This window comes from Coturnix japonica, chromosome 1 (genome assembly GCF_001577835.2).
Source record: "Coturnix japonica isolate 7356 chromosome 1, Coturnix japonica 2.1, whole genome shotgun sequence".
In the NCBI taxonomy this organism is placed as follows: Eukaryota; Metazoa; Chordata; class Aves; order Galliformes; family Phasianidae; genus Coturnix; species Coturnix japonica.
Genome location: NC_029516.1, coordinates 78,585,812 through 78,600,666, shown reverse-complemented (window position 1 = coordinate 78,600,666; position 14,855 = coordinate 78,585,812). Strand labels below are relative to the sequence as shown.

General features: G+C 37.9%; 1 protein-coding gene across 1 annotated transcript; it reads left to right on the top strand.

Annotated features, from left to right (window-relative positions):
- Nucleotides 1-584: 584 nt before the first annotated feature.
- On the top strand, nucleotides 585-12,785 carry HJURP (Holliday junction recognition protein). The gene is made up of 11 exons (XM_015877763.1): nucleotides 585-773; nucleotides 2,181-2,247; nucleotides 3,457-3,509; nucleotides 3,988-4,015; nucleotides 4,628-4,695; nucleotides 5,735-5,833; nucleotides 6,494-6,542; nucleotides 6,925-8,513; nucleotides 9,165-9,228; nucleotides 10,526-10,613; nucleotides 12,130-12,785. The coding sequence occupies exons 1-11, from the start codon at nucleotides 696-698 to the stop codon at nucleotides 12,254-12,256; spliced, it is 2,310 nt and encodes a 769-aa protein (XP_015733249.1). The 5' UTR covers nucleotides 585-695; the 3' UTR covers nucleotides 12,257-12,785.
- The last annotated feature ends 2,070 nt before the right edge of the window (nucleotides 12,786-14,855 follow it).

The window sequence follows — 14,855 nt, the reverse complement described above, 5'->3', positions numbered from 1 at the left end:
GGGGACAGAAAAATGGAGTCTTGCTGATTCCAGAAAAGGAGTAAATCCTTGCTGCAGAACTACTGAGCTGCGGAAACTTCTTCACCACAAAACAGTAATAAAGCAGGAAATTGATGTTTCTTTAGTTCTGGCGTTTCAAAAATAAATTTACTGCAACGGAGCTCATAAATAGTAAGTAAATAAATATAAATCAACTGTAGATTACAAGCCATTATAAAAAACGCAACTATGTCTTGGCAAAATGGTAAACATTTTTTTTTTTTTTTTTTAAAGGACAGTTCCAGGGCACTTGATGTGCTGAGAGCACAGAGCAGAGGAGCTGAGGGGAGGCCTGATGGCGGCTGCAGCTCCTCACAGGGAGCGGAGGGGCAGCGCTGAGCTCTGCTCTGTGTGACAGCGATAGGGCCTGAGAGAACAGCACGGAGCTGTGTGAGGGGCGGGGAGGTGCTACACACAGCTCCATATTCTCGCAACCGCCGGTTTTGAGGCGGACTGACTTTCCCGAGTAACCAATGAGAGAGAAAAGTCTGCGGCCTCTGGATTGACGTGAGCGGCTCCCAATGGCAGGTTGGGAGCGGGGCGGGCCGCGCGCAGTTTGAATCGCTGTGGGAGGAGCGGAGGCCGTTGGCGGTGGCAGCGGGGCGTGAGGGGCTGCGCTGCTCTGTGTCGTGTGGGGACGCTTGCGGCCCCGCGTCATGGCGTTGGATCTGGACGGGAGGTTGCGGCGGAGCAAAGACCGCTTCCAGACGTCCATCCTCAGCATCTTGGAACGGGTGAGGACCGCGCTGGGCGGTGTGTAGGTCCCGGCCGGCCTGCCAGGCCGCGTTGAGGCGGGGGTTGCGGGTTCCTCGCGCTGCTCTGTCACGAGCTCTGACGGCTTCCTTCTGGAGGCTCCACCTCACGGCCGTTATGCGATAAAGAACGGGGAACTGCAAGCTTGGGTGCAGGGCATGCGTGTGTTTATGGCCAGCTGATCTGGGTCACGCTCTGGGAATAGTGCTGGGTGATTGCCTTAAAGTCGAGGCAGCTTCTGTCCCACTGTCTTCACCCAGTTGTCATGCACTGTGAGCTGCATGTTTGTGTTTGGTGGCTAATTCCTGACGTACAGGAGAATCCTTGTAGCGTTTACCACTTTAAGATCTCTTTGAATCCCCGCTTTCTCCGTTTCTAGCTTATATATTGAAATTAAATGGCTCATATACATGCTTAAAATACATGTGTTTTTTTCTTGGAATAGTAATTCCAAATGCTGGCTTCTTATTCTTCCAATAAAATGACACGCTGACAACTTCAGTCAAAGCAAAATGTTGTAAACTATGTTCAAAACTCCATCTAAAGTTGTTTTTAATCATTTATCTGTATTTAATCAGACCAGGAGAAGAAATCCTTGAGAGCAGTCCCGCAGTGAAAGACTTGGGGGTCCCAATGGGTGAAAAGCTGGTTATGAGCCAGCTGTGTGCTCTTGTAGCCCAGAAGACCAACTGTATCCCAGGCTGCATCAGGAGAGCAATGGCCAGCAGGGAGAAGGAGAGGATCATTACCCCCTACTTTGCCCCTGCGAGGCCCTATCTGAAGTACTGCATCCAGGCCTGCAGCCCCCAGCACAAAAAAAGATCTGGAGGCGTTGTAGACAGTCTAGAGCTGATCAGAGGGCTGGAGCAGTTCTCCTATGAAGAAATGCTGAGGGAACTGGAGTTCTTTAGCTTAGAGAAGTCTCTGGGGAAATCTCATTGAGGCCTTCCAGTATTTAGGAGTTTATAAACAGAATCACAGAATTGTAGGGGTTGGAAGGGACCTCTAGAGATCATTGAGTCCAACCCCCTGCCAAAGCAGGCTCAGGAGGGAAGTCAACTCTTTTACATGGGTAGGTAATAGCAGGTCAAAAGGAAGTGGTTTTAAATGAAAGGAAGGGAGATTTAGGTTAGATGTCATGGAGAAGTGTTCCACTCAGAGTGGTGAGGTGCTGGAACAAATTGCCCAGAGGGGCTGAGTATCCCTTTAGGTGTTTGAGGGCAGGTTGGATGGGGCCCTGATCAGCCTGATCTGCTGGTTGATCTAGTGGACAGCAACCTTAACTGCAGCAGTGGGACTGGAGCTGGATGATCTCTGATGTCCCTTGCAACCCAAGTCGCTTTATGATTCTGTATTTTATTCTAATATTTAATTCTGTTTTTATTTAGTATAATTATCCTTTTGAAGATGACTTCCTTGTTTCCATCGAAACCCTCACTTATGACACACCTGATGGTAAGAACTTCTTTCAGTTTCAATATTTTATTTACATGCTGTGCATTTAGACTGCTGGCAGTTACATAATGGAAGAGTTTACAACAAATTCTGGCTTTTGTCTACTCAGGATCTGCATTTGGTCTGTGAACTTTGCTAAGAGCTTATTAGTACTAGGAGGAGCGGTTTACATGCACTTTTTCAATCCCTTGCATGCTCTGTTTTAGACAACAGGAAAGCAGCAGTTAATATTTGAATGACTTGTAACGCTAGAATCTAAGTGCTGAAGACTAAAAGTAGTAGAGGCAGTAGCAGGAAGCTGATAGGCATGATTGGGTTCTGTAGTTTCAGCTCTGCTTAGTATTCATAAGGCTGCTCAAAGTTACATATTTCTAGAGTGTCAAATGTCAGGATAGAACAGAAAAGTACTGCCTTTAATTTTTCACTGAATGTTCAAGTACTTAGCATAAATTTATACCATGTCATGCCAGGTTGTATGTTTCATTATAATTGTTAATCTGTTACAGAGTGACTAACACTTATGGAGAGGGGATAGACCTGTAATTTAGTAGCTTGGTTACTGAGAGGTGAAATACTCTGCGGGACTTTATCCATACTGAATTGTGGATTATAATGTGTCATTGACATGTCAGTTCTTGTAGAGAACAGCACAGGCATGAAGTGCTACCACAGCTTCAAGCTCTCTGTAATGAGTGCTCACCAAAGGCTGGGGGCAGGGTCAAGACTGCGTATACATACAGCACTAATATACAGTCTTTCATTTGGAAAGGCTTGGTTACAGTTTTAATTCAGTAGCTTCCATGCCCATGGTTTGTGATTATGGATTTCATTACGTAAAGCCTTTCATATGGCTTTAAGCATCCTCAAATATCATATAGTCTGCGTGAACAAAATAAAACTTGCTAAAACAAACTAATGTGCTTTTACTTTGCACATTCCATAGTAGATGTTTTGTTAATGCTCTTTGGTTTTAGCTTAGTGTTGTTAGACTAGTGGGATAGGTTGTTTATTTTTTGTGGTTTTTTAACCAACTTCTCAATTTTAACTTGAAATCACATTGTTCTCTTGTTTTGTTTTCCTATAAAATTCTGTTTCAACCACTGTATTGAAGATTGTTCAGATTTTATCATCTTGTTACTACCATTCAATGCAGATGAATAGTATTCTAAGAAATGCTGTGTTTGTATTAATGTTTCCTGTGATTTCTAGGACCAAAACAGTGGGGAGAACTATCACTCCAGGAGCTCAGAAAACTATTTAAGGTACCTAATAATATAGTCCTACTACGTAGTCAATATTTCTCTTTCCTATATATCTACAGGAATAGATTCTAATTAATACGTGCACGAGGCATCAATCAATAACTACTTTAAATTAGGCTTTCAGGACGGATTGGTTAAGATTATCACATAAGATGGATGGAAGTAGATGATCATATACTATTAGTAAAGATGGAAAACTGCTTTCTATTTATAGTGTTGTGGGGATGTTTTCTATATATTATGCTACGTTGTGATGTTATACATACAGTCACTTCTTACTCTGTTTCCTGAACTCCTTCATAAGAACATAAACGAACTTTTACTGTGCATTCATGGCTTTGCTGGAGAGGCCTTGCAGAAGCTGAAGTAAACTGACTGGTTATTTAGGAAGTGCATAAAGAAAATAAAGGCTTCAGTTGAAGCAACTTTATTATTCTAAGATTATTCTTACATTTCTTTTTCCTGTTTCTAATTGCAGCGTCATGTAAGGAGTAAAAGGACTGAAGGTAAACTGCTTAAAATGCCAACACTGTTAGTTAAGTTCTACAAAGTCAAGACAAATAATGAATACCTTGCAACCTATATTTTTTCTACTTCTTATGAAATAAGTAGAGTATCCAAAAAAAAATTGTGTTGTACATTTGTACTTGTTTTTAAATATTCTCAGGTCTCACTTAGCAATTCTAAGGCTGTCTTGATAGTAAGAAATGAGAAAAGCATGCCACAAGAAAGTGACAGTATTTGTTTCCTTACTGTCTTTGCTGGGATAATTAGAAATGTAGCAAGAAGGAAGTGGGAATGGTGTATAAATACGCTTGCAGAGCAATGCTTTGAATATATTTTACCTCCTGAAATTGTTAGCGTATATCTTGAAGAACTGGCTGCAGACAAGTTATCTTCACTCTTCTCTATTTCTTCACAAGTTGTTTATAAGACTATAAATCATGTTTTTCAACTGGACTTGAAATAGAAATGTAATATATGTGTAAAGCTTTATTGTAGGAAACAATTTTCTGCAATGAAACCTCTTTAGTGAGTGTTACACAGTATTTGTTTAAAACGTTTCCATGGAATTTGATTTTTGATTTTGAGCAAAACTGTTTCATTTACTGTTTAAGATCAAACTGTAGGTGAAGAAAGTGATGCTGAGATAGTGAGAAGAAGATTTGAAGATATTCACGTCCAGGTAAAAATTTCTGGTGTCTAATGTAATAGGATAATTTTGTTTTTAATAGCAATATTTGAATGACTTGTATAGCTTGTATTTGCCTGAAGAGTTAATGCGCTATCAGCAGATGACTCTGCGTTGTGCATCTTAGTGCATGTTTATAGTCAGTAGAGCAAATTAGAAGTCTGTATTCTCCATGACATTATTTATTGAAATAATTATGATGTTTGAGTATTCGTACACCAGAGAAAACCATGTGATGTTCAGAACAGGCAACTCTGATAAAAGCTGTTGTAAGTATGCAAAAAGAGTAATCAGACAAAACACAAAGTAAAAACACCTTTTAAATATGGTTGTTCTTTTCAGACACTCTAATATAAAGAGGGAACATAATTTTTAAAAGTAAGACTGAAATAATGACTGGTGTAACAAAAGCAGAATAGAATCTTCTGCTGTTTTTTGCCAAACTGTACTGTACTACGGGTACCAGAACTACCCAAACTACTTATGAAGAAAAGTACAAGGTGCATCTTGTGTCTGAAGCCATTCAGATCCTGTGTTCTGCTTGCTCAGATACAGTTGCCAGAAAATTATTTACTTGACTAATTTATTTAGCAAAAGTTCTAGGCATTAACATGTACTTTTGCTAATTATAAAGCACCTGCCATTTATCAACAAATTGGTCCGTAACTTACCACTGGAATTGTTTTGCTGGTTTTTATGAGATTTTTAGGGATTTTGGTTGGTTTGTTTTTTGTTTTTGTTCCGTTTTGTTGTTGGGTGGGACTTGGGGTTGCTTTTTTTTTCAGTCAGTAGGTCCTTGGATCAATAAAATAACCACTTCTCTCTGTTTTGACATACAGTTCTTTCTTGAGACTTTTTTTTTTTCTTTTAACATAAAAGGTACATTAAAAAATAAGTTTCATGCTCATTGGAAGTCCTCATCTGAATAACACTAGATGGAAATAAAACTAAGCAATGAAATTGTGCTTTTCTGTGTCAATAATATCTTTGTGTTTTAACCTTTTATTTCTTTTTTATTTTTTTCTCCCTTAAGAGTCTGGATGAAGATGATGCAGAAGTGGGAAAGAAAGTACAGGTTCAAGTAGATGTGATAGTACAAGATGATGAAAGAAGAATTCCCAAATGGATTACGGTAACATATTTCTCCTATTCTGTTCAAAGTTATTTGCTAATTAGAAAAGCACAATTATTCTGTGGCTATGTGTAACATAGTGTATCTTAATATAACTTCCCTGCAGCTTGCTGCCTGTGTAAGTCACAGTATCTTAAATCTTTGATGGCAGCGACTGTAAGAAATGTAGCAGACAATATCCAAAGACTTCTGAATTTTATACTTGGTTCTTTTTACCCTAATGTGTGAATTGGTTTTCACTTCAGTAGATTTTCTGAAAAGCCTCAGTTGGAGGCTTTTAGGGGGAAAAAAAACCTAAGATTTTGAATTTATTTACAGTACATGCTACATCCATTTCTTACCAGGTATGCCAGAGATACATAGATTACCCATATAAATTTATATGACTTCAGAATTTATATGTGGATGAGTGTGTGTTAACATATGGAGATACACACACATAAATTTTCGAATCTGGGAAAAAGATTGAAATATGCTATGTATAGGTGAAGTCTGAAATTAGGCTTTTTCCTCCTTTTATAATTTGACTGTATAGGACCTAGTATAATAAGGGGAAGGGAGGAGGAGTCATAAATAAAATGTTGGTCTTCCATTTAACATGCAAAAAATCCAGGATGAATTTAGGATTCATTTGTCTTTTTTACCTTGCTCATTTTTCAGTTAACACCTTCATCAAGTCATTGCACTTCACCAGCGCGAGGACTGTTAGGTACAACTATATCTTCTGGGTGTGGGTCAAATATGTTGGTTATTAAGTATTACAAACTTCAACAGAAATATGTTCAATTTAATCAAAGCATGACTATTTTGTTACTGCTTATATTTGATTCAAGGGTTGGCTTTGGATGTGCTGGTAGTCAAAGCAGTATTTCACTACTAACATCTCATTTCTGTCTTCTATGATTCAATGCAATCAGGAAAAATCTTTTAATTTCTTCTAACCAATGGTATGTTAACAATCCATTTAGCCTGGCAAAAAATCTTAATGATATAAGAGAATATCTGTACCATATGCAATATTTTCAGTATGTTATATTTTTCAGTCATGTTACTGAAATGTTTTAATTGTTGCTTTTTTCTGTTTTGAATAGGCAACAAAAGCAGTCCTTGCAGAAATAAAGCAGAATTGGCAAATGAATGTTCTTCTTCCAGCCCTCACCAGTTACAACTTTCTGATGTTCCTATGTTACCAGATGTAATAACACTACCCAGGCATCAATCTTTTCAAGAAATGAATGAAACTTGCTATAATAGTACATTGGAAGAATATCAGTCTGCAGATGAAGGTTGTTCCTGGAGTAACGTAACACTTGCAGACTTGTATCCTAAAATGGTAGAGGTGCTGACAAAGCTTATGACAAGGGAAAATCGGATAAAAGCATTTAAATACATGTTCAGACTCCATAGGCACAAAAGAGGGCATGGTAAAAGACCGAAGCTCAGTATCACCGTGGAAAAAATAAAGAAGTTCAGACCACTCAAATTGAAGAAATCATTACCCAGCATATGCAGCAGTAGTGAAGACATCCAGAATCAAACTTTTGGAAATAATGTAAACAAGAATAGCAGGCCTTGTGATAATCAGTGTTTTATTAATAACTCATCTGGTCTGGTACCATTTTCACGCAGTGACACAAGTGAAATGGAAATGGACTGCTCTGATTCAAGTTCTGATTATCATTTGGTATCTGGAAAGGACCAAAGGCTTTCTGAACTGATTGCTGTTCCTAATGCTTTGGCTAGAATAGGAGAGACTTTTCTAGCAGAAGATCAATTACAGACAACTGTCTCATGGAACAGTTCAAAATATAACAAAAGTGGAAACTTGACTTACAAACATTCTTTGAAACCACCTTTTAGAACATCTGCCAGTTCTGGGTCAGCGGTGCATCATCTGGACAAAGAAAGTAAAACTCAAAAAAATGACTTTCCTTCTAACGATACATCAGGTTTTTGCTCATCTACTTGTAGTATTGTTAGCGATAGTAACACTTTGACACCAGTCAAAGACTGTTATCTTGCATCAGGTGCATTGCTCATAAATCCTGAAATAAAAATTTTTGAGAAGCAAAATTGTCTCCAACGCAGACACTCATTTTCTTCATTGTCTGTGAAGCAGAGTCCTTCAAAGACACCCCAGAAATATGAAGATGCGTTTGAGAAACTCTACTACAAACTGTGTTCCAGAGGAAGCCAAAAGCCCTTGACACTGACAAAACTGCCTTCAAGCTCACACAAACTTGAAGAGAAAGGAGGAATCGTGAAGAATACTTTCAGTGATTCTTTGAGGTCCAATATACAGTATGACATTGCATTTGAGAAGATTTATCAGCAGTTGTCTACTGAGGTGGTGCCAAAAATTCCTGGTTTCCAAAGAGCTTCAAATTTAAGGAAATATGAAGGAATACAGATGTCAGAAACTGTAAATGCTCTTGTTAACTCACCCATTCGATCTTTATATGCAATTCCCAGAGTTAAGAGACTAGGAAATTTTCAAAATGATCTTCTTTCTTCACCAGTAAAGCGACTGAAAAATATACCTGAACATTTTTTTTCAACCGAATGTCAGCAGATTTCTCACAAGAAATACGGTGATCTTCAGACAGTTGGCATGGATTTTGTTAGCCTACACAATCGCAGTAGCACCAGATTTTTTAACGGTCGCAACTGTCATCATCAGGTATTTAAATACCTCGTGAAAATGATTGTTTTGCTGATACTTGGAGAAATGCTTCAAAAATAGACCAGACCTGAATGGTAATAGGTAATAGTCTGGTGCGGGTTGGAAGGGACCGTAGAGATCATCGAGTCCAACCCCCAGTATTCGAGCCTCCTGTGTAGCAGAGCAGCACTTCTACCACTTGCGCCACAGGGGGGATTCGAACCTGGGGGCCTCCGGTGTTGCAACGCGGCATTCCTACCACTGCGCCACCAGGTTTTCAGGCTAGCAACAGCATGCTGCCTTCTAGCACTATTTGGCTAGTTTGGTTATTTTGTGAACTTAGGGAGATTTGTTTGCTAAACAAATATTAGTAAGTTGTGTCATGCCTCCTTTTTTTCTGGTTTTAGTACACCATGTCACTGGTTAAGATCATTTCAGACAGTGACCTTGCTAACTAACGTATTATCCTTCTGAAATGGTTGTATTTTAGTTAATGTGTACACAGATAAAATGAAATTAAGCTTTACTGGGCTCTGCTGGAATTACCAAACTTGTTTTAAATCAAGACCTTATTGCCAAGCTCCTTGTTGTTTCTTCTAAGGCACATAGTAAAAAAAAATAACTTGAGTTTTTTTCCACTGATGTAGTAGGTTGATGCTTTATTTTCAGGACTCCGGGTTTCACGCTTCTTCAGATAAAACTTTTCTTGTTATTCCCGATGATTCCTTGAAAGGTTAGTTTCAGAGTCTATATGAATTACTGCTTAAGCAATCACTTCTTTAAAGACTGTATCTATGGATTTCCTCTACAAACACATTTCTAGCTGACAGCCCTTCTTCTTCAGTAATAATTGGATATGTTTAAGTTTTACTTCAGTAAGTGAGGAATCTGAGTAGAAAAGGATGTCCTTGATTTGCATGTTGGCAGCAGCTTAAGAAGTTTTTCTGTAGGGGTTTTCCTACTGAAGTATTGCTTTCAATACTTTTGTACTACAGCAGTTTTTTTCTGTATTGGTGGTTGTTTTTACTTTGTGTGTAAATGTTCAGCAGAAAATCGATGGTTTACTAATAACCATTTGAATAACCAAATGCTTTTGTTTGGATTATTCAGCTATGCAAAAATCTGCACTTGCACTGTTGCATGGCTGTTGTTACTTGTGTAGGTGAATTTAATTACTGATCTGAAGAAGGCAAATTTTGGTGATTCAGAACAAGAGAATTTTATTCAAACTCCAAAGTGAAAAGCTGCATTACTTTAAGAATCTAGATACTAATTTTATAGTTTTCTTCTAATAGTCTGATTTTAGTTAAAGCATGTTTGTAACACAAGCTGAACGTTTTTTCCTAGCTTAGTAAAAATCACCAATATTGATTTTCCATACTTTGTTTTTATTGATCTTTGGTCATCAAATAACTAATCAAAGTGTAGGGGGAAATGCTGTGGAAAATCTCATGAAATATTGTCAACTACTAAACAAGGAGAAAATGGTAAAAGAAATGGATTGTTCGCATTGGATTTTGGGGTTGGTTTTTTGTGTATTTCTTTTGTTTGTTTGTTTGTTTTGCCTTGTTGCATTTTCATTACTGATGCATAATTCTTACAAAGAGTTTGATTGTTCCCATCTGTCTAATTTTACTTTCCTCGAATTCTAACTCACACTTTACCCTTTGTTTTTTGCCATTTTTTCTCCCCCTGCTATCATCTGTTTTTTCTGCTTTTATTTCTAATAGTCTTGGTAAGCAAGTTTTTCAAATTGCTTATTCTTGTATGTATTTGAGACTTACAAGTATGAGGTATAGCATGATTTTGAAACTGAATTTTGTCACAACCTTTTTCATTAGAATACTTCCATAAGGAAACTTGCTGATTGAAGTTTATATACATATATATATATATAAAATATTTATATGTTTATATATTTATATATAACTACCGGATTAGTATTTTAACTGTGTACTGCAGTGTTTGTGTTACCCTGCATAGTTCTTATCCTTATAATATTAAAAAAAAATATTATTTTTCATCACCAGAATCGGAGTATGCACATGTCTGCTGTAGTTCTCCCAGGGCAATACCAAATTACAGCAGCCCTCAGAATGCACTGAAACACCCCCAAAAGTAAGTTCCTTTGGAGAAAAGAAATGTCTGAAATTCTTGCTGTTTTACTTTTATGTTATTGGTATGGAGGTTTTTGCTTAAATTAGTACTTCTAAAATGAAAATGGGCATGAATACTTGAGAGAGCCCAAATGAATCAAACCTGTAGATTTGAACACAGGAAGGCAAGTGTCTGTTGACAAAACTAGCCGGAAGGTGACACAGATTGTTAATGAAAACAAGATTGCCTAATTGAACAGCTACGTTAGTACTTCATTTTGTGTTCATTATAGGGGTACTTATTATTTCAGCTGTGATGTAAGTACAGAATTGTTTTGACTCAGGGCTGTGAGCTTGTGCTAACAAGTCTTTTCAGATCCTTAACTTCTGGAGAGTGCAGTGTATTATCATTCAAATAGACTGTCCTTATTAGTGATAACAGTTTTCTCTTGAACAAGAAAACTTCTTCCAGCATCTTGGTTACTCACCTATGACATCTACTTTCCATAGGAAATATGACTTTTGAAGGTTTCTCAGGTTTCTGATCTCATGGGTTTTTAATTACAAGCCAATTTGATAGGCAGCAGAATTAAAAAGCATTAGAAGTTCTCCAATAGTTTTGCTTCGTTTTATAAAATAATTCTAAATCTTTTGCCACGAGGTTCCATTTGGCACCACAAAATTTGCTGCCTTCATGGACTCGAAGGTAATAAATACTTTCACCATGCTTGAGATGATCCAACAGCTGATAGAAAATTTTTCTGACAGTATGGAAATTAAAGTTTCAAAGGAAGCCTGAATATACTTTTAAACAATTTGTATGGAGAACATTATTGGAAAGACGGTTTGTTATTTAGTGATTAGTAATTGTTCAGAAGAAGAAGGGTTTTCTTTTGTTACCAAATGCAAATAGAGAAGTTTCGGAAAGCATAGGAAATGAGAATGTCAGAGTGCTGTGAAGCCATCTGCATTAGAATCTATTTTTTCATTCATTAATTACACAACTGCACATTTGCTGATTTGTAGCTAAACAGTCTGAAAAGTGGCAAGATTCCTTAGGCCTGTGGTGGGAGATTCTCAGCCTTCTGTGGTTGTAACAAACATCCCAGTAGTGAAGCTCTTTAATGGCTTTGTAGCCCTCAGAATTTTTATACCTAAACAGATGGCAAAACATTGCAATGAATGGTTGTGGAAAGGAAAGGAATATTCACTTCCCATTCAGAATTTGGCTACCTTTATCTAGAAACTGGTTATGAAAAAGATATTTCTGAAAAGAAAATATGCTAACACTGTCCTGTAACTATATTCAACTTATAACTTATTCATCAGCGTAAACCAAATTCATTTAAAACAGATGTTTAAAAGTTTCCCCTTCAGCTGAACACTCATAGGAAGGCTGCAAGGAGTCCCACTGCTGTTCGCAGTCATGGTCTTCATATATCTCGCTTTAGTGATTTGTTTGTTTCATTTTGTTAAGTAGTCATCAATTACGGTATCTTTGTGTAACTTTCTTTGTTCTAAACAATTATTTTATATAGGGTATCCAGAAAGCTAAGCTACACCGATGGGAAGGACAGAAATCCTAGCAATCCGTTAGACGACGCCTCGATCAAAACTCACCAAGGAACCTTCATGGCATACAGAGAAAATGGCTTTGTTTTCTAGTTTTTGTTTGTGGCTTGCTTGTTTTCTCAAAACTCACAGAAGTATTAATACAACTTAAGTATTTTAAGGAAGAAATCCTTATTAGATAGGAATCTTACTGTAATACTCAATTAATGCTGATTTATTCTTCCCTGTAACATAAATCTTCAGGAACTAATTCCAGCCTTCTTCTTACAGTGCCCTTCATAATTCTTGGGCTTTATCAGGTGTTGCAAGGAACCAGATTTCCTTTCTATAAATTTGTTTGAATTACATGGTTAGCAGTATTTATAATATTATAATGTTATCTTTTAATCTGCTGATAAACTTTTATGATTCAGTTTTGATTTTAGTCTTGATTCTTAATCTACTAGTACTAAGACCTTAACAAACTCAGCATCTGCTGAATTCTGTCCCCTTCCTTTTATGCAGACATGTTAATATGAAATGCCCGAAATAAACTTAAGCTAGGTAGTTATATTCCTCTATGTCCTTTCAAAATTCTACCTGACGTTCTATATATTCTCAATAAATACATGTTCTGAAGAAATACCTGCTTGTAGTGGAAGTGCTGAAACAGTGACAGAGCACCTGGAAGGAAGGCAGGGCAAAGCCAGGGGAGCTCAGGTGCATGCAAGTGCACCTGAGTAGCCAAAAGGGGTGGAACCTGGATCCACCCCTTCTCAGACCTCTTTTGGGGGTTGGCAGTGGAGACAAGGCTATCTTACCTGGTGATCTCTGTGTCCCTGAGGCCTTCTGAAGGTAAGCAGCTTCTTTTCTTTATTTCTGTGCCCACGGCTGTTGCATTTGAGCAAGCCCTCCCTTGCTGCAACCTGGGACCTTACTGCTCTGTTGTCATTGCTGTGCTTACTATTGCATTGTACTGCTTTAAAAACTTTATTTCAGGAATAAATTCTCAGGAAAGGTTCATAGATCTACAACAAATACATGAGAAAGATTTGGCAGGGTCCCAAGGTTTTTTCTTGGAGTGTGCTTTCTTAGCAAAGAGACTGTTTTAGTGGAGTCAGATCAATTACGCTGTTTTAACTGCATTGCCCCACGTCAATTTTCCAAACTTCAGAAAAGGAGAAATTTATTTGACTGAACCTCATTTTGTGGCACCTGCACTTTGTTTATTTCTGCTTTTACACTCTTGCAGCACTTATAATCAAGGCTTTGGTGATTTTAAGTGCTGTTGAATGGAATAAGGAAACAGTTTCAGTAAGTTCTATACTAGGGCAAGATGACAATCTTCAGTGGGTACTTTCTGCAGGCACAGTCTATCTTACCTCATTCCTGAGTTACATTTTCTTCAACAATTTAAGACTGTCTTTTAGAAATGCTTTAGTAGGTCACTTTTCTTCTGTCTTCAGATACAGATGAACAGTAGGGAATATTCTTTAAGAACCACATTTTTCTTCGATTTGTTGAGGTGATCATTTCCCTTTATTTCTTGTGAAAGTACTTAGAGAGTATGATATTTCATGTTTTCTGTTGTAGATGTAAACTGTAAATTAGTCTTTGGATGTATGTCTTCTAAACAGCAACAGAATACAAGCTTATCCAGGTAGGAAAGCACATTTATTTAAAGAATGGAAATAGTTAATTCATGTATGGAAATTACTTGGAATCATAATGTTGTTCTTGAAAAACTTTAGTTTTTGGAAGATGAGCTTATCCCAGTTCCATTTTTGTGTGTGTGTGTGTCAGCAGTAGCAAGGAATAGGAGAAATTTACATATTATTTTTGGAGTTTGACCCACCAACATTTTTTTTATCTGCATTCTAAAAAGTGTGATATCACCAAGAGTCTGTCATGGTTGCTGGAGTATATCTGGCATAGACTTATGAAAATTCAGTGATGCTACTTAATACTCTGTTTTTTATCTCTTTTCTTCCCTACAAAGTCTTCTGCTTCTGCCATCATCTAATATACTTCTGCAATGAATGTACTTTTTTTTTTACCTGCTGTATTGAATTGTTACTTAGGTGCTAAGCTTTCTTTCAGAAAGTTTCACACTGCTTCCCTCTGCATCAGAATATGTATAGTGCTATGAGAACAGATTTTGTTACTGAGACTACACTTAGCATCTCCTTTTATTCTTTTTTGTTATGAGGGTAGCTCTGAAATTAATACTTCCTATTTTATTATGTTAGAGGCAGATGGTGGTGGTATGGCAGTGGAGGTATCCTTACAGTATTCTCTTACATTTTGTTGTCGTGGATAGCGGCTGTGGGGCCATCTGACAAAATGTGCATCTGGCATGGAAGTGCATAGGAAGTAAAGGCGCGTAATTGAATTCCTCCAGTGTGCTCCTACTGACATTCTTCAGCTTTACTGAACATTTCTAGAAGCAGACAGGGGATGTGAACACAGTGGATGTTGTGTTTCAGCAGTGGTGACAGCAGCAGTCGATCACTGCAGCATGCCCCGGTGGCGCAGTGGTAGGAATGCTGAGTTGCAACACCGGAGACCTGGGTTCGAATCCCCCTGTGGCGCAAGTGGTAGAAGTGCCGCTCTGCTACACAGGAGACTCGAATCCCAGGGATTGGACTCAATGATCTCTAAGGTCCCTTCCAACCTACACCAGACTATGAGACCTCCACTGGTACAGATTTTT

What these genes read in the sequence shown, in the direction of transcription:
- HJURP (XM_015877763.1), top strand. Translation starts at nt 696, where the DNA reads ATGGCGTTGGATCTGGACGGGAGGTTGCGGCGGAGCAAAGACCGCTTC. An exon ending in AAGGAGTAAAAGGACTGAAG is followed by an intron (nt 4,016 to 4,627) that starts GTAAACTGCTTA and finishes TTACTGTTTAAG; the next exon opens with ATCAAACTGTAGGTGAAGAA. An exon ending in GTCGCAACTGTCATCATCAG is followed by an intron (nt 8,514 to 9,164) that starts GTATTTAAATAC and finishes CTTTATTTTCAG; the next exon opens with GACTCCGGGTTTCACGCTTC.